This window comes from Malurus melanocephalus, unplaced genomic scaffold, assembly GCF_030028575.1.
Source record: "Malurus melanocephalus ecotype Western Australia unplaced genomic scaffold, MMel_1.1 scaffold_32, whole genome shotgun sequence".
NCBI lineage: Eukaryota > Metazoa > Chordata > Aves > Passeriformes > Maluridae > Malurus > Malurus melanocephalus.
Window position 1 is genome coordinate 467,987 of NW_026623264.1, and position 24,080 is coordinate 492,066.

General features: G+C 37.3%; 1 protein-coding gene across 1 annotated transcript in view; it reads left to right on the forward strand.

Annotated features, from left to right (window-relative positions):
* The window catches only part of PREX2 (phosphatidylinositol-3,4,5-trisphosphate dependent Rac exchange factor 2), a 161,527-nt gene that overhangs the window by 19,018 nt on the left and 118,429 nt on the right, over positions 1 to 24,080 (forward strand). The window contains exon 2 of the mRNA XM_057363910.1: positions 24,000 to 24,071. Coding sequence (XP_057219893.1) covers positions 24,000 to 24,071 — 72 coding nt within the window. The remainder of the gene's footprint in view (positions 1 to 23,999; positions 24,072 to 24,080) is intronic.

Below are 24,080 nucleotides of genomic sequence, written 5' to 3' on the forward strand. Positions count from 1 at the left end.
GAAGCAGAGATCAGTAACCTTCCACCTGCTCAAAGAAGCTTCTGTCACAGTTTGGGTTTGATCTGTTGAGGTCTTCATGTAGCTGTAGGTTACCTGAGAYGCACTGCAGCATATTTTTTTAGTAAAATGGGATGCTTTTTAAAGTAATTTTGCAAAGGAGAAATGTTAATTAATGAAAAATGTAAAAGGCCAGGGGTTTAATAATATTTACAGTTTAAAAGGAAACATACCTGGATAAATTATTTGGACAGACTTATAAAAAGAACCGTTCTAGAATGACAGAACTTGGATATTGTATTGAGAAGCTTTTGAAAGCTGAAGTGATAAGCTTGAATTATGTCTTAGGAAGCTTAGTATTTTAATGTTTTAAATGAAGGAAAAACATTAATATAGTATTCCACAGAAGATGTTACTTTGCTGTTCTATTGTTTTAAATATATATTTAAAACTGTTTTGAGAGGTGCATTATTGAAGTCAATTTAAGCACTATTTGAACATAGTTAAAGACTGTAGAAGAGAACTAAACRAGTACACATCTGAAACAGACATTGTGATTGTTGTTTGAAATTTTTAATAGTGTGTATTCCAAGTTTGACTCAGCCATGAAGTTAATTAAATAAGAGCAGCTGGTTCTTAAATATTCAGCAATATTTAATATTTTAAATGTAGCACATTATGAACTTTTTAAAGTAGAACATCTATTGCTAATTTTGAAGAAAATGTGAAGTTTTATTGACCTGAATAGATTTTGTATTGTTTGGTATMTCCTGGAAACTCATGTAGTACTTTAATCAGAAGCATGTAGTAGTTCTTATGAGTGAATAGAAGAATAGGGATTTTGCTGTTAGAGAAATTGTAATGTAATAAACAGGGTTTTTTTTTGTTTGTTTTTGGTTCTTGATCAGTATGTCCTGATACAAAAACAAAGTCAAACCTTTAAGGACAGTGGGCTGCAGTCTCTCTGGGGTCAGCAGTAACTTAGGAGAAGTATGCAGGRAGGTCAGAGATCAGTTTAGGGGCCCATTTATCAAGGGAATGAGCGCGGGGGGCTYCCTCACCATTGGTTCACGAGTTGATTTAGAAGCCAGGCAGGATGGAAAGCGCAGCTGAGATCTCTCAAGCAGTGCATTGATGGCACTGAATGCCTTTCTGGGTCATGGTCGTTTCACCAGTGAAGGGTTGGTTCCCCAGTCTCCCCAGCAAAGGAAGGGCGAAGGCCCCAGCTGGGGGGGAGGAGGAGTGGGGCATGTGGCTCACGCCGTTTCATTCACAAGCACAAGGATGGCAGAGGGCCCAGACTCTTCATAGAAGTCCTGCACAGCAGCTTTTAGTCTAAATTCATGCCACTGATTAGATGCAAAGTTTCTTTTCATTCATAGCAGCCAATTCGTTCCAGCGAGCAGAGAAACATAACATAAAGTATAGAAAACACAGCCAGTGGTTGCCAATTTCTAGGCAGATTAAAACCTTTTCTCTGTATCTGAAGTATGCTTATCATGTAGATTTCCCTCATCATGACTTGTTTTCAAAGTTATACACAATAGCAGAGTGGGCTCTAGTAAGCATTTGGTATGCTTTGAAACTTTGCTGCYTAGCTAATTAATGTGATTTCACTTTGGAGTATGGGCTGTGTCRCTGTTGTTTCTGTAAAGAAAAAACTATGGCGAGTTTAGAATAAAGCTGTAATGATCGGCACGACTGTAATCAGCTTTTTGTCAAGGTTTTTTTAACCTTGAAAACTATCCATACCTGTTTTCACATGTAACATTTTTGTGTCTATCTCTAATTAGAGCTGTGAAATTTTTAATTTGTGGGCTGGCTGTTTTCCCCCACTCCAAGTTACGTCAGTGACTGAAAACTTAATTGGGAGRCAACTGTAAGGAAAAGTTCTATGGGAGTTGAAAAAAATTACAAAAAGCCTTCCCACTTACTAGCTATTAATGCTCTAAAGACAAAAGTAGGTTGTATGACGTAAAAAATGAATTTTCTTACTAACTCTTTGAATATGTGGAGCAAATAATCCTCTCTTGTATTGTCATTGCTTTGCTGGGTTTGAATAGGTTTGTGGAGGTAGGAAAACGAACAGATTTTTTCTACTCTGTTATTTAGATGCCTGACTAACAGTCACTTTTGAAATTCTCTCTTCYTCTAGTATTGTGGCTTGTTTTGCATGATCGCTGTGATGTATACAGTGAATTTTTGGGTTAATTTAGGTCTCCGTTGTTTTGTAAAATTAAATCAAAGCTGCAACAGATTCATTTATGTCTTTTGAGCCYGGACATCCCCACTGGCTGGTTGTTAAATGGTCCTAAAACTTCCAAACTGCAGTCAGAAACATTCAAGTTGTGACAGAGTTGTAGGTTCAGTGCATGAGAAAAAATTAAGTATTTYAAGGAATTAAAGATTATTAATTAGAATAAAAGATTTTAGTGATCTAAATTCATAGGATGAGCTAAGTACTGTCGTGCCCAATCGTTACTAGGTCTGAGCAGAATAAAAGGGTGTTTGTTTATTATTGCTGTCTGAGGACATTCTTCTTCCCCTCTGTTGCACTAAGCTGTCTGCAATTTCTTATGATGCTTAAAAATGGAAACAGGTCTTCGTAATTAAAATATTTGTGTMGATGTTTTGTTTAGTCCTTGAATATGCTCAACTGTACTAAAGCACAATTGAGAGGTGGTATTTAAATTCTTTGCCATCAATAGAAAAGATACTTTGGAAAAAGGACCCCAAAAAGCGTATGAAAACATAGCAGTGCTTACGACAGTGCCCTGAATGATGATTAGAGTATTATTTTTGTGTTTTTTTCAAGTGGTAAGAAGTGTTCTCATTGTTAGTGCAACCCAATTAAAAATAATTATGCTCTGGCATTTTCCCTTCTGATACAATTTGGGCTCCAGTGGTTCTCCATGGTCTCCTTTAAAATTTAGGATATGAATTGGAGTTTAGGAGGTTTTTTTTGTTAGGTTGGGTTGTTCTTTTTTTCTCCCAGATGTGATGTATTAAAGATGTTTCAAACACATTAATATATTTAAAAAGCAGTGTGTTACATCTCACATGCCATGAGTCTTGAATYGAAGGTCAGAGATTTTTGGAACTGTATAAATTAACTTATGAAGCTTAGTGTGATAGTAAAATTATCTGAATTTTTTATTCCCAGAAAATCCAGTGACGGTTACAGAATTTCATCATTGCTGGCATTTAAAAAAAATTAGTCTATGTATACCCTGAGTTGTTTGGGGGTTTTTTTTTCCATTGCTTCATTACACTTGAATTATTTTCTTTGTTTCATTTCTGTATGGTTAAATAGTTCTAAATGTAAAGTAAAAGACAAATTCTGATGGAACATTTTTGTTCCTAGTGATGCTTCTAAAAGTTCTGACTCCTTGCAGTGCTACACAGTTTACCTGGTTTTGTACCTCTAGGTTGGGGAACAAAATTGTCTAGTTTTATATTTATGAAAATTTTCAGCATCTGAAATCTTTTGCCAGTGGACCACCCAAGAATTTGAGAGTAAGAATATATTGCTTATTCTTGATGATGACACAATTTCTTAAAAGGAATACTTTAATTCCCCAGCCTWAGTTTCATTGCTTTTGAATGAAGCCTCGGCCTTTTTTAAGATGGTCTGGAAAGTCTGAAGACTACACTATTAAAATTCAATGTGAATAAGAGGCAAGACCCACGTGTGTCAGGCATTGCTAACAGACAGACTWTGAGGTGTATTTGTCTTATCTAAAGAAAGCTGTAAACAAATGTCTCCAKCACAGAGGTCCTGTGCTCTGCAGGTAATGAGGAATGCTGTCGCTTCCTGATCATCATCCTCTTAGCAAGCACCAAACCTTAGTGGGCTGGGATACAGTTCATGCCACGGTAATGAAGAAAGTCCAATTGATGCTTAAACTTAATGTCTTTGAAATTTGGTCCATAGGCAGATTATTAGCATTTTAAGTATTTATTTCCTCTCCTAATCTTTCTGTAATTTCTCTTTGTTATATTGCTCAGTGGGTAAATTCCTCCACATAGTTCATTCTGTTGAGTGATTTRCTTACTGATAGAACCTGTTTCTAGGAATGTGCAATACATTTCTAACTCTGAAAATTCTGGTTTATATGCACTTACTAATTAACAATTAACTATAGATATTGCAGATGATGGTTACCTTAGGAAATTAGATATGTACATACTGGATATTGACAAAATGCTCTTTAAACAAATCTACTACCAGTTCTCTTAGTTCTGAGGTGGTAATATCTTATAATGATTTTTTTTCTCAATTAGTTTGCATGGGAGTATAAAAATGATTGTTTCCTAAGGAAAGTAATTGCTACTTCTCTTCCTGAAATTATAAGGAAGCAACGGTAATATACCTTAACTCCTTCATTTGCTATACCAATCTCCCTTCAAAAATACATATCTACATATTTATCTATCTGTATGTATGTGTATGTCTTGTCAGCATTGTCTTCCTGTGTCATCTGGTGAGTTCTGTAATGGAATATATGTGAGATAATATCATGGCAAGAGATCATGTTACTATCAGAAGGAAGAAGGAACTATTAATACTTGAGACTATGTTAATAAATGGTATAAAAAGTCAAAGATGTGTCCTGGCTGTGCTGCTCTTYAGAAAACAAACAGTGGCTCTGTTAGATTTAGACATGAGAGATTGTCTGTGATAAATCATTTCAGCCAGTTCCTTAGCCCCTGCTGAAGGGATTGGTGTATGTAGGAAGAAGATTGACAGAATTCTCAAATACTGGCCCTTTATAGGATAGATGATGATTGTAGTCATCATTTGACATTGCTCTTAGCTCTGTACTGTTTAAGAAGGTCATAGAAGGCAAGTTCTTACTTTTGAAGAAGTCTCATTTCATTCATACCGGTGTTTTGGAAGTGAATAAAAAAAGAACAAAAACAATAATAATCCACTGTAGAGTTCCCCTGATTTTTRTATCAGTGGTGGGTTTAACCTGATGCCTGGCTCCCTGGATGTGATCGTAGAGTTGCTGTGAGTGGTGATTTCAAGCCTAAACTGCATTTTTCTCTTGGGGTATTGAATTCCTCTGTTGTGGAGAAGGTAAATGGTGAATCTTCCCCCTGTAAAGGCAGCTCTTTCCCATTTATTCTTACCTGGGGTGATACTGGTAGGGTGAATAGATGTAGTGTTTTTCTTTGGAAGAAAACCTTCATATCTCWATTTCATTTGCTATTGCAACAGGTGATATTTTTTTCTGGGGACTTTGAGTGAATTATTCTTAGAGAGTAAGATTCAGCAGTAACTTCAGACCGACTTTTCACAGATATACCTTTTTGATGTTGGTGTTTCACAGTCTTATTGATCCTTTATTCGTGAGACTAGGAATGGATAGAGAAAAACAAAAGGAAATTACAGTATCTTGTTACATTACATATGCTTTTTCAGAAGAATTTCTTCCCTGAAGGGGTGSTTAAGCATTGAAATGGGCTGCCCAGGTAAGTGGTGGAGTCACCATCCCTGGAAGTGTTTAAGAGAAAACTGCACGTGGCACTTAGTGTCACATGGAGGTGTCAGGTCAAAGGTTGGACTTGATGACCTGGGTAGTTCTCTTCCAACCTTTATGATTCTGTGAGTCTGTGTTGTAGCTGGGAAAAAAATATTACCATGGTTAGTTTGCTTTTAGATTTACAGAGCATGTCTTTCTACTATATCCATATGTTAAATGCAACCCACAGTGGTCTGGTGTCTATAGGATTGTGAGCTGTAAATACAGGAATGGGGCACAATTCTAGCCAGTACTCCCACAGTTCTGTGAAAGCATTAGAATTGCCATATCTCAAAACCTTGCCTTATTTCTAAAGCAAAAAAACTTCATATAGAAATTTACTTCAAAACCTCTCAGAAGTATCTATGAGAAAGTGTGATACTTTGGCTTTTGTGTGTTTTATGCAATTTAAAGMAAAAAAAAAAGAATTTGTAAGAAGTAGACTGGCAGGTTCTGCAGTGTTTTTTCTGTAAAAGAAAACTCATAYTATTAAATTAATTCTGATGCAAGAATTAAGGGATTTCCAAARCAGGCTTCTTCCTGCACCTAATGCAAGCACACTGAAACACAATTGTAAAAAGAAGGTTTCAAAGTTGTACGCTTCTGAAAAACTTGGATACTAAAGGAAATTCAATTGTGCATCAATTTTAAAGCCAATGGCTAAAACCTATTCATCTAGGATAGCAAGAATGTTTACTCGGGGCTAGAAACTTGTTAATTCTTGCATTGTGGACATGATGATGATTTTCTTCCATTTACATACTAAATGATATGACTAACAGTTGTCATATGGCTTTTGCTTTTTCATCTTTTCTGCAGGAGGGGAAAACCATGTGTAGTTAACTTTTAAAAAATTTTCAGGAGGGCTATGGTTTGCTGTTTGCTTTATTTTTTGGTTTAAATCCTCCTTTTGTTTTGTTTTTGTTAAGGAATGACAAAATCAAAGAAATGCGTTGTGCAAGTTGAGGCGGAAGGTAGCCGAGACAGCAATGTGCCTTATTTCCTGTAAGAGCATCAGGAAATGTTTCTTGTGCAGCCACTGATTATGCACTAATTTTTTTTGTTTGTTTTGTTTTGGATTTTTTTTTTAATATGAATTTATAAGGTCATTACTTACAGAGAGCTACAGTGTGGAGCCTAGGGAGCAGAAATGTTCATCATGGCCATGGCGCTGAATGGTTGGTTTGCGCTGGTCTGTGTGGTTTCTTGAAGCCATATGAAAATTCTGTAGTGAAGATAAGTACATGTGATGTTTCCAGTTTATTTTGCTGCAGATCTGTGTCTGTGTTCTGCCCAAGCTGGAATTATTAGGCATCGAGGGCTTCATACCAGAGTGTATTTACATTAACGTGGATCTGTTATTAGAATATGAGCCTTAATAAGTTTTCCAGATGAACGTAAGTCCACATAAGTGGATTTAATGATTTTGTGGCTTTACTCCTTTCAGTTTTGATTCACATTCATGGAAAATTAAGCCTTTTAATTGCGTCTTTGCAGAAGTCACTTTTCTTTGCAAAGAAATCCAATTGATTTACATATGTGGTTGTGCCTTTTTCGCAAATGTGTGGTAGCACCCCTTTTTCACTTCTACAGCTACAGAGTGTAGAAAAAGTTACTGAATGTTCCAAATAAACTGTGGAAGCTCATTGTGTTGTTTCGAATGTACTTCCATACGCCTGGATGAGGGATATAATTATTGGTCTCCAGATATTCAGAAGCTCATGGTTTTTGCCCTTGCATTAATAATCTTAAAAAACCCCAAACAAACCAAAGWAGCAAAAACTACCTCCCCCACCCCCACAACAACCAGAAAAAGGAGCYGGGAACAGAAACCAGGAAAAACACCATCTAAGGTTTAGCCCTCTGGGGCTTTGTGCATGCTTCTAAGAGCACAGCTGGTGAGTCTTAAATGATGTAACAATTGTTTTTTTCTTTTTTTTTTCCCATGGTTTATAATTTTTCTTTCAAAATGTAACCTGGACAATCTTCAAAATTTAATCCAGAACTTGATACTTTTTTTCAAACTGCAAGCATAATTGACTAGTTCATAAAAGGGGTTAGAAATACTAATTCTCTGACATTACATCACAAGCATTGGGTGGGCTCTAGTGTGTCCTTGACATTGTTTCAGCCCTGAGTGTTCCTACCACCCTCTTGCTTTTGAGGTCTCTGACCTAATGCCTCTTTTGAAAGGAGTTTTCTTGTTCTTCTAACATGGAAAAAAAGAGTTTGAGTTCCTGCTTGCATCAGAACATCCTTATTGTTCTGGCTGCTTTCTCCAGTTCTTTTTTTCTTTTTTTTTCCTAACCCTGTGAGTGAAATTGAGTGAAACATTTGTCAGGGTTTTATTTTTATGGAGCATAGAAGGAAGTGTTGGACCTTGAAAGGTCATRCAGTCTGACTGTTGTGATGGGGAGGGGGAAAGATAGGAACATACCAGTGATTGCTGGTTGGATTAATATACTCCATTGAGGATTATTGTATTTCCAGAATACTCCATTGAATTATACAACAAATCAGTTCTTTGTGCATCCCAAATAACTCATTATGATTGCACTTTTATGAGCGTTTGAGACTTGAATCTGGTATCTTTAGCATGCAGTCCTGTGAATAAAGAAAAAGATACTGGATTTAGCCTTTCACACCTGGCAGTTCATGTGCGAAGTAAATTTCAGTAAGAGTGTCTATCCTGTCTAGAAGTGAATGACCACTATAGCAAATTAACAAAGTAGCTTGTAAGTGAAGCTCAAACACAGTAAGACCCAGGAATCATGTAAGGGAACTTAAAATATGTTATAAAATTGTTGTAGCCATCTAAACAAAGTTCCAAAAAAGCATTGCTGCTCAGTTCATGTGTCATAGTGTCGATACTCTAACAAAATCTAGCACTGGTATTTTACTTTACTTTTTGTTTGCAATAGCCTGCTATCACATGGATATCATACTTTGGGTGGCTAACATGACATTTGTTGAAAATATGTAGCTGAATTCAGTTATTTTCACCTGAGGTTCATCTGCTAGCATGAGATCTACAGGAGTAGGACCAGACCATGCAGATGGAATACGTAATTTGTTAGGAAGGCCAAACAAGGGAACAAACCTATTCTATACAATGGCRACAGCACTACAAAATTAAAAATCTGGAAAAAAATACTGTTAATTATGCATCAGTTAAATCATAGCCTGACTAGCTTTACCTATAGGGCCTCCTCATTTGAGACAGTGCATTTGTAATCTGTAAATTCTGACACTCTAGTGTCCATGGGGGCTAGCTTTAGCCAGTGAGAAAATGTTCCACTTTGCAAATTTTGATATTTTAGGTTTTGTCACAGGGTATTGTATTAATGTCCCATCCATCAGCCTTTTTCCTGCCCCCTTGTACTATTTACTTCTGTGAAAACCTTGTTCAAACTGATGGATGAAKAAGTCTTTACATGCTATGTAAAGGAATTCTAAAGGAAGTGTTAAATGATAATTATTTCTTAGATTTAAATATCTGATATTTAAATATCTAAATAGGTAGGAAGTCTGCTCTGCGCTTTGCAAGTCTTAATAGTTGTTGCCCAGGTATTTGTCTTTYTTGGATGTTCCAGATAACTTTTAAGTTGCTAAAAGTCCTGCTGTTATTTTGTRCTTAAAGAGTGTTGATTTTATTTCCCATGGTAGTGGATCTGAGTCGATGTATTTGACTCTTTATCAGTTTCTGTGAGTCTGAAGACTGCTAACAAAGCACTTTGCAGTGGCAACCCTGTATGCATAAACACAGTGAAAMGACAGCTGTAGCAAAATCTGATTTTTTCATGAAGTGGTCAATGAACAAAATTTGTCAATGTGGGATAAACACTGCAAACTGATAACAGTTTTCTGTTCAAAACAAGGTTGTTTTTCTTTTCCAAAAATCAGTGACGAGGCATGGACCTCCTTTCTTAGAGCAAGACTTCCTTCAGTCTTGTAGGAAGTAAGGCAAGAGCAGAACATGAAGAGGACATGAAGGTCCTCCTGCTTGTCAGAGTTGTTGCAGCACTCGCTCCAACCAGACACAAACAGTAAAGCTGAGGATGTTTTCCTGTGGTAAAAAATTAATCCATTGGCATTCATGGGGATTGCAAAGCACATACATAGTCTAAACATGGAGGTGGAAGGATTGTGTCTATTTGGYTTGTCTCTAGTGCCCAGGAATCTCAAAGACGAGACACATCAGACCTTTGGGCAGATTTTACAGCACTGGAAATCGTGAGAATGAGTGGCCTGAAGGAACTGCTGATAAATTTTCTGCCAGAGACCACAGAACCTTTCACAGGAACATTGAACCCGTTGGTTTAGTACTGTGGGTCAAGCTCATTCAGACTCCATTAATTTATCAGAATTACACAAATTCTACTGCCTAATCTAAAAATTTTTAAATAACCCATAGCTCAGTAGGAATCTGATTGTGTAGGAGCAGGAGGTTTGTGTCTATTGACAACATTACTTGCTCCTTAGTTTGAGAAATTTCCCGACCTTTGCTTTTCTGCTTAAATGAAGAAYGTCAAGTAGCTATTGGGATGGCTGCCAGAAAGACAGCACTGCACTGAGATTTGTGCAAGGTATATTCAGAAACCCTTCTGGTTTCATAGTATGCTGTAATCTGGAACTTTGCTGCCGGAAATTTTTAAGTGCAGAAGAAATTTGACAAAAAAGGACACTGTGCAGTTATAACATACTTGCCCACTTGCTKAGAGGGAGCATGTTGTGAAATCTTCTCACATTAATTGGCGAGAGAAACCAAACATACTTACTGTTGTGGGGTATTTGGAGAATGACTTGCACCTTGAGCATCATTTGTTGCATAGGTAGGTAGGTACCTGTATAAACCCACGCCGTTCACTGTTTCCTGTTTACACACCGGCTGTGTGACAGACATGTCATGGCTAGGAGCACTTTCTGGCTGAAAATACACCAATATTTGACAATACAAAATGGCCAGAAAAACCCCTCTGGTCATTTAATTCTCTGGATATTCCTTGCACTGGTCTTGCAAAGTGTGTTGACGYGTTGAGCTGCTAAGATGTAGCTCAGCCAACAGCAGCTCTATCTTTACTGCGGATTTGGCTTCAGTTTGGCCCACCTTTTCTGTACGTGGAGACTTCTTTTTTTTATTTATTTATTTATTTTTTTTCTCTCAGGCTTATTTATTTGMGCATGATCTGGTTGCTGTAAATCTTGCCTATTTCCGTGCACTTGCTCTGGTCCTGAAGGACTCAGTAATGTTGGAGCCTCCACCCACCTTTGTTCCTTAGGTGAACTCTGATTTTTAAAAATAGACAGGAAATTGTGCTCTTTTCCTTTGGTTTATTTCTTTGAATGACAGTGAAAAAGACGTGTCCTTGCTGTCTGAAAGGATAGTTGAAACACAATATCTGGATGTCAGCCATTCCCTCTGGAAAATGAGACGAGCTTTATGGTGCTTCCAGAAGTGAACCTTTGTCCTGTGCTCCTCCCTGGAACTTTTTGCATCTGGAAGTTTCCCCCCTTAGGTGAGAGAGTTTTGTGCACTAAGGCCTTGTCATATTGTCATTATCACTGAAGGAAGGCAACTCTAGAAGGCTTTTCTGTTGCAATGGATGATGTATTTCTGTTTTACATRGATACCTGTCTGCTCAGGGATCAGAAGGGTAATGTCCAATATTTGCATGTTAACAAATTTCTGTTCACTACTATTAGTCCTGGATGCTGACTTTTGGTTCACTGCGARTAAAATGTGATGTGTGCTTATTGTGCTTTGTAGATAATGACAGAGACTGAAAAGGAGAAAAGAAAATATTCCCTAATACCAAATCAGTTTTTTTCTCATGCTAATGTTTGGACTCATGTTGTTCAGCTGATTTATCTGTTACAAAAGGGAACTCAGTTTTCTTTGATCACTATTGTATTTCAAAGTTGCTACTTTGAACTCATCATTGAGAGCGTGCTTATTAGATCAGGGGTAAGATTTAAGGTTTTCTGTAATTCTTGCGTGATAGATATGACCCCATATTCCAGACTTAGAACATATTTTTCAAAAGAATACTTAAATTATAGGAAAATATCAACTATGTAGTGAGCAGTATCCCATGCTTGTCATCAATGAGTTATTCTTGTCACAGAAATGATAATGACAATATTAGTGCTGACACTGTATTTTGGATTTGTGCTGTCCTGCACATTTGTGGCTGGYAATTCTGGTGAAGTAGGGTATTAATGGAAAGGAAATTCCATAAAAATAATGCTAAAAATAGGATTAAAATATATAATAACATCCGACAAATGGMGATCTTGTTGTAAACATTTAATCTTTTTTGTTTGTTGGACCCACAGTGATTTTCTCTTTAAATGAAAATGTATCAGGCTAACATCCTGTTACCTAAATGTTTGCRTTGGGTTCGGTCAGTAAATGCCCAGTATGTTTAGGATGCTTTTTGACATGTTTTTGTTACCCCTCTTTAGCCAAAYGAGCCACAGTTTTTCTCTTTCCTTCAGATTTGAGGGAAGACAGGAAGCTGTTTCTGCCCTATAACACAAAGTATATGGGGTGGGTAAGGTTTTGGAGTCCAGGCAGTGAAGTTCCAGTGCTTTTGACTGATTTGGAAGACATGAGTGGAAGGAACAGGAACATAGTATCAAAACAAAACAAGCCAAATTATAGTCAGCAAACAGGATGATAAACTTCCTGGAAGCTTTTAGTTTATTGCTCAAGTTGATGTCATGATAAGTGAGTTTGTGCATTTTTTCGACCTCTTCTTTTTAACAAGAGCAACCAATTCAACAGTGCATACTTCTGCTTCACCATTTAGTTGCTGGAATTTATTTTCTGACAAACATAGCTGTTTGCTTTAGTTGCATATTTTTTTCTTTTAGTTAGTTGCAGTCTGTAGCAAACTTTAGAAGTCAAGACTTAGTTCCATAATTCAGTCAAAGATATTTTAAGGATGTGGGCTGCTGCTGCTGTRTAATTGGCCATACTATTTTAGGATGAAAGGTTAAGGTCAAATCTCTTGTGAATGATGGTTTTGTTTATCTATAGAGATASCATCCAATCTGTAAATTATTGCACTGTAGTCTTCACAGTAGAAGAGGCTAGAAAAATATTTTGAAATGAAACTCTGTTTCTTCAAAAAAAAAGCCTGTGGAAAGTTTCKAACTGTGGATTTGGCAGCCTCCCTCTGTTCTTATCCCAGTTTCTTTCACATGCTGCTGGGAAAAGAAATCAAAGTTTAGCAATTAGTAATTTTTAACAGGCAGTTTGGAGAAAGTAAGATAAAGCCTGAAAGACCGAGCAATCTGCTTTTCTCTTCCTTCAAAAAGACTTTCATCCTTTTAGTGTAATGTCTGCTTCGTGTGTGTGAAGTATTAGTTGCTCTTCTGGGCTTGTGCTTCATAATTTTAAGTGAACCCATCTTCCTGCAAGTTTTTCTTCCTTAATTGTTGATACGATTGTGAAAGCTGAACATCTGGAATAGTGTTAGTAGAGAGCATCTCGCCCTGATCTCCCTGCTCACTTCCCTCCCTGCTGCTGATCATTCCTACATGCAGGATCCAAGGGAAGAAAGGAAGATGTTTGTGTCAGGATCATGCAGAGACTGAAGACTTTCAAACTTGACTTTGATGTTGGGTCTCTTCCTAAAGCTACTCCATGGCCTTGGGTCTGCTCCTGAAGCTCTTTTGCCTTCATTTTCCAGCCATCTCTACCAGTACGTTCACGTAGTGCCCCGGCTCAGATGGGTTGGCCATTTCTGTGTCACTCATAAGCTGCTTTTTAGAGGGTAAATCAGTCTTCCTAGTGGAGAGCCAGCATCTTGTAGTCAAGAAAGAAGACTGTGGTCACAGTAGCTTTTWTTATTGCCCAGCAGATGAGCCTGTGCATGGCTCACTGCCTGCGAGGGCAATGCCTTTGGCTGGCCCCMTATGGCAAATTATTGTGGTCTATTATGGATACAAGGAAAACCTGCAGAGGCGTCATTTCCTCATCCAGAGGAAGCAGGGGCTGCAGGATCCAGAACTACTGAAGATGCTGGRAAACAATACTTGGTATTTATTTATGGTTTCTTGATTTCCTGGTCCCAGTAACACCATTGTTCCCTTGTGTTGTTCTTAGAARTCTGGTATCTGGAGCATTGAATGGTTTAGACAATCCTTTTTTTGCTTCACAGAATAGGAACTGACAGCATACTCTGCACAGCAAATTCATGAATGGAGTAAAAAATTATTAATTAAAAAAAGTTCCATATCCTTGTGTAACCTTATGTGGAAAAACTCAGTGAGACTTCAGTCTGTGGAATCAACGTGGGTGTTTTGGTAAGCAGYGGTATGTCGTGGTATGAGCAGCATTCAGTGCTGTCAAACTCTGAGCATTAGCAGATGCTATCTGCCACCAGTGTGCTCTGTTTGTGATGGTGCTGGTGGTTTGYTGAGGATGGTGATTTGCATGATGCTGTGATGGCTGCATGTTCTCTTTAATTTAAGTAGTGGCCCTACAGACTGTCCCCATGGACTGACTGGGAGTGACACTCTCCTTGTACTATTTTTTACAGATTTAATACCTAAAAAAAAAATTTCCTAATTCTCCCTGCATCAACCAGAGGGTGGTTTAAAGCTTTTGATTACATCCTAAAAGAATGAGGCTCCTATTTCAGGAAAATATAATAATAAGCGGTCTTGTCTTAGGTCCCAGCATTCAAACAAAAAATTTCATTAGGAAGGCAAAGAAAATTATATTGTAATCAGGTTTTATCTTCTGTTTCCTTATAAAAATGAATGAAAAGAGCAAGAACAGCCATGCAATCTTTGTGTTCCTGAGGAACACATGCTTCACAGAGCAGTGCATTGTGCCATTATGCTGGGAACTCATCAAAACCAAAGATGGGCCATAGACCTGCATAAGACAAAAAAAAAGATCCTGTGCTTGAATAGGAAAAGGAGAAATGAAAGGAACAGTGAGAGRAGTGAGTGAGGAGTGGTTATTTTTCCCTGGCATACATGTAGAATCCTGGTCCATATTTCTTAAAAATAGGAATTTATCTGACAGTAAGGCAGTTGAGCTAAATTATTTGAGTGGATAAATACAAATGGTGTGGCTTTACAAGTACAGGTCTAGTTTGGATATTAAGATGCTCCATTTAGTTTTCTAAAATCAGGTACTTGATGGTCATTGTCTCTTTCAAGATATGGAACCTCTTTGATGGATGTAGATGGTGATTAGCMTGTAAATATCCTGTGGTATCAGTAATGTTCAGCAGATGTATAGATGTAGATGTGTAGATATTTCCTTTATGTATAGTATGGAGGGGAAAGAACTAATCTTTTTATCATATACTCTTTTTMATAGTTATCAAACCAATAAAGAAATAAAAGATGAAGTATTCTTTGAATTTGCACAGTTGAAGCATCCCATGAATCAATTGCAGTTGGAAAAAATATTATTAATGATGGCTTTTCATGGAAATTGTCTCAAAACCRTATAGGCAGATGGAAATTCATGAGACCAGTTCAGGGCAGGCAATAGAGACATAAAAYAATCTTTTTGAAGCTGTGTGTAAAATAATTTAAATTTTTATATTGTGTTTGTTTTTGAATGGAGTTAAGACAATTAACATTGGCATCTAATTTTCAGAAACCAGTAGTTTTCTTCTTGATTTATTTTATTGCAAAGAATTGAAATTGKGTACAAAAACTGCTGTTTCATATTCTTCGTTCCTTCGTGTTTTTCTTGGCATGAGTGTGCAAGTGCAAATGGCAGCCAGAATTGGCACTGAGTAGTGGCTGAGAGTACATTTTGTTTATACAACTCTGAAAATAAAAATTGTAGGTCTCTCAAGCATTCTAATTCCTAATTAGCATTTAGCCATATTAAGCATTAAATAAATTTGTAATTAAGGACTGTGCATTCCAGTATCAGAAAAAATGTGGGTTTTGTGTTGAAAACTGAGCATGTAAGAAGGGGTTGGTGGGCTTCCATTTTGACTGCCTCAGTAGTTTCAAGTTTTGTCAGTTTATAGGTAAAACAGCTTGATTTTTTTTTTTAATAAGCTGCCTTTATAATAAAGAACCTAATAAGTTGTTTTTATTGGTGCTGAGTCAACTTTCCTCCTTTAAGATGCAATAGGAATTAATATTTAAATTTAAATTCTGAAAGTGGAGAAGTGACATGTTATTTCAGGTTTCCTCCTCTCAATGAATTATAAYGATTGGTTCTCCTAATTCTGGTGGATATTTTTGAGTCAGTGAAGACTCAGACTTGTTATCAAACATTTAATGAACTTTAGGAGGATGTAAGAAATGAACAGATGATAACTTTCTTGTAATATTTTTGAAATTTCTACTTATTTCTCAAATTGATTCAGAAAATCTGAAAAATTATTTTGGAAGGGTCATTTATAACCCCTTGTGTTTCTCAGCTTCTCATGTATTTCTCATCTTTTTACACTTTCTGAAGTTAYTGATTTGCTAAAAGAAGTAAAATTTCATGTGTAGAATTAAAGAGTTTTCTCAAAAATATTTTTAAAATGTTGAATTCTTCATAATTGGTGTACTAAAAAAAGTTTAGGAAAATCATAATTTTGCAAGTATAAATTGAATGAAGATTCATGATTATTTCCAAATTGAATAGAATAAGATATGTTTGCATCAAAGAAGCAGACACCATAGTATGAAGCATAAAGTTTCAAACATATGAGTTTTTTTCTGATTATGTTTGCAATATAATGGGAACACACTGTTACTTCCAGATGTACACTTGTTCTGAGGTTTCCTAGATTCTTGTTTTGATTTTCTAACAGTGGACACAGCTGAATTCGCTGGGATTTCCTAATAAGAACCTAGTGTTCTGTAAATTCAGGAAACTGCTGACTTTCATGAGAGGTGAACTGTAATGGTGGATGTCATTTCTTTCCCATTCCATGTTGAGTGACACAAGATCAGTTGTGTGATTAGCAGTACATTATTCACTTCAAAACCTGCGCCGACAGGACCATGTGATGTATTGCYTCAGGGAATTCCACATACATGTGAATGTTTTTTAATACAGAGTATATTTTTCTTTAAAAAAAGAGTCTTCAAAGTATAATTAAGAGGAATCTTGGCATGCTGGAAGCATTTTGTTTATTGATATGGATGCCTCTTGTTTGGTCAGTTTGTTTGGTTTGTTTGTTGCAATCCCAGCAGATGGTTCAGAAATTCACAGGGGTCAGGAAAATCCTTTTTTTTTGCCTTCCAGAACCTCTCTTGGTGATGCTGAGACTGGAATCTAACCTGTTTGTATTTTTAATGGGATAAAGGCTTGGTTAGCTGCATCCCATGTTACATAAAATGTTTGCCAAAAATATTAGRCAAACTGCCTTCTGCTCATCTTGCAGATGGGGATGCATCACTGCTGCCAGTGTGTGGCCTTTGGTAAGCTGTATTTTAATTAAGCAAAAATTAGGTGATTCTTCTAGCAGTTTTTTGTATGTGGCATCAGGTCACAGCAGCACGTGTGAGCCAGCCAGACATCCGGCCTCTGGTTTGGTGAGATTTGGAATGATCCCAACTGCGAGTGTCCATCATTATTCCTAAACCAGACTTCTGCGGACCAGCAAGAGCATATCTATGAAGAACAGGAGCCCAAAATAAGGATACTAGATTTGTCTGACAGGATTCTTGACAACTGGGAAGAAAAGGAATAGATCTCTTCTGAAYTGGGCCAGGAAAAGGTTGTACTAAATCTTTTGGAGAATGGCTTCAGTACAAGGAAGAGGGTGGAGACATCAGACTTCCTGCCTAGCTGTGGGGAACTGGACTTTAACTATAAATCTCTTAGGGTCACCTGCAGTGGAGCTGAAAGGAAGGAAGGGATCAAAAGTGAAAGCAGTTATAGCTCAGGTGATTTTAGAGGTGGGGAACATRAGTTTAGGGGGCACTTCCTCATCAAAGGAGGGAACTGACAAGTCTCACTGTGCATGAAAGAAAGAACAAGATGTGCAATAAAAAGTTGAAAAATATTGGCAGTGACCACAAAATGCAGAAAAGGTGATTGAGATACAGAAGAGGATGAGGAAGGGGTTTTTTTTGCTCTACTCTTGGAAGAAGTTTTCTGATACAATAGAGAAAAAAGCCCTAAAATTATACAAGATGGAGATTGGGTAAAGGTTATCCCAAAATGTGTTGGCATATTCATCGTGTGTAAGAAAATTATGAAGATACATATTTCTTCAAAGCAGTAATTTGTGTATGTGTGCGTGKACTTATGAATTCATGTTTACTGTAAGGAAAGAAGTCAAGGATGCTCTTCCAGGCAGACTGATTCCCCTTAGGATCAGATGAGTGGAGAAGTGGATTGCTTGGTCAGTTGTGAAAATAAATTAGCACTAGAATGGAAAACATTGCAGATGTTGTCCCTCTATTCCCCTGTACTTGCAGACATCATCAGAGTACCGAGCCAGCTTTGAAAGTGGCTCTAGGTACAGCAGGGAGAAAGAATGTGTCTGATCTTGGCTGGTGCTCTGCTGCTGGTTGTGATTCATCCAGTCCTGCAGGCAGGATGGGAGAAACAGGTGGTGCCTCAGCTGGTGAATCACTGGAGAGAGAAGAAGAGTCTTTTGTTCAGCAGCAGAAGCCAGCCTGAGCAGCCACTGCCACTGCTGCTGGCACAGGTTAATGGGAAGAGGAGGGGAAGAACACAGTGTTTCCCACAGCTGCTATTGCTGCTGGAGTCTTCTCTATTGATTTTTTTGTTTTTCCTCCTTGTGGCAAAATCAAACAAAAGTGCTTCAACAAAACTGGCCTGGTGTTCTTCTGGGACTTGGAATCTGATGTGCATTAATTATAGAGTGCAAAACTGCTGGGCTAAATACTACCTCGATGTCTGTGAGCTGAATTGGCCATGACAGGCTAGTCAGCTATGATAGCAGCAGTTTTCTTCCCAAGTGTAGATATCTCCATGTTCCTTCTAGAATMATTTGGAATATTGTGAAAAAACCAAAATATTTTCCACCGTCCAGATGCCTGTAGTTACACTACGACTGTAAAGAGAGAACACAGAAACTACGAGTATTTCAGAATTGTGTTTCTGAATTTGTGAAGATGAGCTTATTATCACAGACACAAAAAGTTTGTATAACAATATGAGCATTTCCTTGTTGTGGATTCCCATATAGGATTTTGTCTTTGACACTGTGAAAAATCAAATTGTATTAAATTTTAATGTATGTAAGAGCTAGCTTGCTTTATTCACCAGGCTTTATGATAGGTTGAACACTTCCTTTTAACTTGTTTTCCTGAAGTGAAAATGTACAGGAAATAATCTTATTAAAAATATATATGTTTTTTGCAGTCCACCTCAGTTTTGTTTATTACAGTATAGATGTAAGGGTGGAAACACTGTTAAAGGAATTCTGAGGGGAAAAGTAAATAACTATTTGAATTTTTTCTTTCAGGTAACACCCAATATTTTTTTCTAGGCATAATCCTAAATAGGATTGTTGCTTTCAGAATGATGATTACATATATTTTGTGATCCAGGAGCTCTGACATAATTTCTGGACCTTTTATCTGTAAATAAGGCAAAAACTCTTTGTGCCCTGGTAGTCTTCTGCAGGCAGACTTCTTTGTTTTCCCTGATTTCATTCTAGATGTCAGAGAAGTAATCTGTGCTGTTGGCAGCTCCTAGTGCTATCTGTAGCAGTGGTAGGTTTTTGCTTTTGTTTTTCTTTCAACAATACACAGAACAACTATCAAGAAAAAACTCCCACCAAACAACAAACAATGCTACTCTTATCAAAATAAGACCAGAAGTCAAAATCCCCATAASAGGAACCCAGTGTGTGTTCTCTGTAAAAAAATGCTGCCTCACAAAATGGCAGCTGACTGGCAAAAAACAGTGTGTGTTTGGTATAATAAACAAATTCTTTTATAGTTCTTTGAATTTGGACTTTCAGTGTTCTATGTTTCAATTTTCATACCCATTGCTTCCTGTACTGTGTTACTGCAATGTGAAGCAAAGGGAAGAGAATTAGAACAGGGAATAGTACAGAAAGTAAGCAACACAGTTTGCAGGTAAAATGAAAAAAGGATGTAATAATCTTCATTGATATTATTAGCATAGAATTTTCTCCAAATGATCCTTTGCTACATTTCTCAAAGGTACAGGTGGATTGCTCTTCTCTATACCACCATGGTACAGGGACCCTGAGTCATAGCCAAAAATAGATGCATTTATGTTCCCAATAACACCTGAGTGGAGTTAGGGAATTTTAGCAAAAAACTGTTACCTTATGTATTTCATATGTAGTTGCTCCCCTATTTCAGAACGCTTAATTGGAACCCCATGTTTTGGCCTGCAAGTTTGTGATACTTGTGAAGATCATGCAATTTCTTACGATGTGACTCTTCATATTTAGAATTTTATCAGCATTATGGGGCATTTCGTCTCCAAAGCATGTATACACTGATCATGCAGATAGATGGCATTTTGTGTTAATGAAGTTTTCGGAGAGATGCTTTAGAAAGTTTAGGTTTGTAATTTAAATGCCAAACTTTGTGGAGGCAGGGATTGTGGTACTCTGAGTGACTCAAGGATATTCCTAGAGTGACAGTTTTCCATAAACAGTTCTAAAAACTGGCAAACAAAACTGGGTGTTGTTTTTTTAATGAAGGTAACATCCTCTTTTATATTCGCGCTTCATCTGATCTTTAAAACTTAGACTGCTCTTTATGGTACCCAGCCAAGCTGCTGCTCTGAAATGTTGCATGGAGATCTCCTAAGAGAAATCATCAATGGTTTAACTGCCAGAGAGTGCCAGGAATCACCATTTGCTGTGCTGCAGGGTTGAATTCCAATACTGTAGCAAGGTGGATAGAATGTGGTAGCACAAGGTGAAAATCTAGAGAATTACATTCTGTGTTAACAATGTTTTTCCTRTTACTTGAGAAAACTAAGAATTGAAAGGAAGCTAAGGAAAAATCTGAAATCCACTTGAAAAACTTCGAGCAAGTTGGGGATCAGTGTCTAAATGACATTGGTCTGGGATTCTGGAGTGCACAGAGATATTTATTATTTGTGTTTGATGTGCTATGAAACTTTTACACTAATGTAAATGAATATTGAAGTAATCTGAGAAAGGTGTAATGTATACTCCAGTAAACAAAGATGAGTCGTGATTTAGTGATGTGTGATGGATTAAGTTGTAGTAAGTTTCAACTGATTTTTCATTTTGGTGATTATTGTGGGTTTTTTTCCTTTTTTGTAAGCATGGGAATCCTGTACGGCAATTGACTGCTACAGCTGTTCCGTCCATCATGAGCAGGAGCTGTTCTGCTGTATCCCTGTAATTTCTTTGCTACTTTATATAATGTGGGGCTCAGTAATGAGTCTGGACTTCAAGTCACATACTTGAAATAATGGTAGAAGTTTTAGAAGCAACTCTGTGTTATTTCAGAGGAGTTTCTGTCTTCTTGGTTTGGCTTTTTTTTCTTTTTTTTTTTTTTTTTTGGTGTGTGTCCAGTTTCTTACTGAATTGTTCATTGGCTGAGATGTCCCTTCTACTTCTATTTTTTTTCAGGTATCTTTTTTTCTATGTTTAATAATACTTTATGTAGTGTATCTCTGAATGCTTACATAGTTTTTTTCCCATTAACTCAGCTCCTAAGTAATTTCTGCCCATCCTTATAAATTTTGCTTTTAAAGTCTGTAATTTCTGTGCTGGGTTCTTCCTTACACTTGTGTCTACAAATTACCTGCTTTTTCTTTGTTTACCAATTTTTGCAGAACTGCTCATGGTTGTCCTCGGTTGATGCCTAAATAATTCTTGAGATTTTTTGAGTAGTCATCTCTCTCTGAGATCTATTGTGTGTTCATACAAGTTCAGAGACATTGGTCTTTTCATAGTTCAGTGCTGATTGAACTTATTTTACACTGTGAAAAAAGCAATTGCTTCTCCATCTCCATGCAGCCTGATGATGGCTGTCCACTCTCCCTAGCAAAGTTCTGGTGCAGAGATGCATGAAGTCAGTGGTGTCTCTGTGCTCCAGGAAGGGAGTTGGTAAAGGGATTTACATCCTGGGAACTGGGGTTTCATCAGTGCTTAGCATTATTCCCTCCACAGTGGGTGAAGTCTGGCAGGAATAAGCCTTGGTGGCACATGAATGGAGGTGGACACCTCCATCCCTATCTGCAGTCCCTGAATTCTCTTAACACTACTCTTCTAGAAATTGTGAGACTATTCCAATTATTTTGCAATTTGTGCAGCTTTGTAGAACTTCATGCAAGTGCCTGAAAAATTCAGATGGCCACATACACTGATTTTTGGAACATAGTGTTAACCATTCTTTTTTCAGAAAGCAAATCTCTGTTGGTAGGGACAACAACTAAACTCTGAGCAASCTGGTCTSGTGGGAGATGTYYCTGCCYCTGGCAGGGGGATTGGGAGTAGGTGATCTTTAAAGTRCCTTCCAACCCAGGCCACCGTGAACAGGCAACAAATCTTAGGGAAAAACTGGGCTTGTGACTATGTTGCCCCTTGCAAAATGAGCACAGCAAAATATTACATGAGCTTGCACAAAGTTGAAAAAAGGGACTGGAGTTATCCCAGGCCTCCCTACCTTAATCAGTGATTTGTGTCTGSGTTCTGCAAAAGTTTGGATTTTCCTGGATTTATTTTCTGATAACCTCTGCAGATGTGATGTCTGGGCCAGTGCTGCTTGGACAACTGTTTATTGCAGCTGATATATTCTCTTCTTGACCTCGTGACTCCCATCTAGTGTCTTGAATCTCTTGGGAATAACTAATGCCTCCAATCTCAGTTCCTYCTCAGTTTCACCATCAGCCAGCTTAATGTTCACCTTCCTTCACAGTTACAGGAAATGAAGATCTTCTGAGATAACATGAGTGCAGATGAGCAGTATGTTTGGTCTATGGGGAAATAGTGTGAGCAGAGAGGAATTACAGATAATAAAACTAGACATGAGTTTCAGAGGTAGTTCTTATAATTCTTTTTCCCTYTTTGACTCTAAAGCATATTTAATGRTGTTGGYTTAGTRAAAACTTCCAAAATTTAGCTAAGACTCATGCAGGCTTTCACTCTTTGTGAAACTSATTGTACAGATAATGCAGGCAGCAAATTTGCCATAAYCCCTGAGGATATTTGTTGCAAGWAATGATCTCAAGGGCTGTCGTCTACCATCAGTTAACTGCTGCAAATGAGTTAATGGCATTTTTTTAGCACCAGTAAAACATTAAAAAGAAAGCACAAATAGTCAGGAAAAAGATGGGTTTAATGAAGTAGAAAATCTACATCGTTGTAGAGAGGGTTAGGAAACATACTGGCAGTGTTCCAGACTTCATTTGGTTTATGTCCTGGATAACTGGATTTGACTCTTCAGTAATAAAAATGTGTAATGCCAGTTACATAGTCCTCTTCAGCAGAAAAAGGAGCACTGCTTGGGAATGAAAATGTTCAAGTCCCAGCAGAGGGCAAAAGGRTTGCTGTGACTGCTATCTTTCCACACAGGGGTTATTTATTGCCTCTTTTATGGAATTTGCACCACGCCAGAATTTAGATGAGCTCATGTACAGTGTACAATGCACAGTAACTCAAAGCTAAATGGTCATGAAAGACATGACATTTGTGCACTTGTGGTGCCAGGTTTTAATGACTGAAGAATATGCATGTCTGTGTGAAGAATTATCAATGTAAGATTTTAGTCTACAGTGTRTAACTATTTTTTAGAACATACCCATGTCTTTATAATGAAATGAATTAATAAAAATTAATTCTGTTCTTTATACTTGAGAGATTWCTTTCTTTTGGGATTACTTACTGTACATATTTTCTTTTTGTGCCCAGTTCTTGAATGTAAAATGAAAGAAAATATATTGTTTTGGTATTTCATTGGTGGTTTACTGACGTATTATTTGATCCCTGGGGATTAGGTTTTTGGGGAGGGAAGAAGGAAGAGTTATCATTAAGCAAAACCAGGTGCAGCTGACTGGTGTTTAAGCCAATTTACTTTGCAGTATGTTTGATTATTAATATGTCTGAAATCTGACTTTTGGTTGCTATGGTAAAAGTTACACTACATAATRGCATCTCCTGATTAGTTTAATTTGGAAATTAGCAGCTTATTTCATCTTATTTCTTGTCCTCAATGTATAAAGTATTAGAGTGAGATTTTGAAAATTAATGCATTTTCCTCTTGCTTGATTGTAATATGAGTGCTGGGTGGAAGTGGTACTTCAGAGAATCTTCAGTTTCTCAGCTTCAYTGGTATTTTACTCTTTTTAACACTATGTAGATAGGCTTTTCCATCATATTGGAGTAACAGGACTACTAAATGCTTTATAAATAAAATGCTTGTTTTAGATTCTGAATAATATTCTGATGTGGCTCTATATCCAATTTGGGAAACAAATTAAATCATAACATGCCAGAAGTTGTTCAAGTCTTCCTGAAATAACTTTTTCCTTATTTGTCTTGTTTCATGCAGGCTTTTCTTCACCGAATGATCCAATGTGCTGCAGCCAAAGTGGATAAAAATGTCACAGAAGAGACAGTTAAGGTTAGTCTC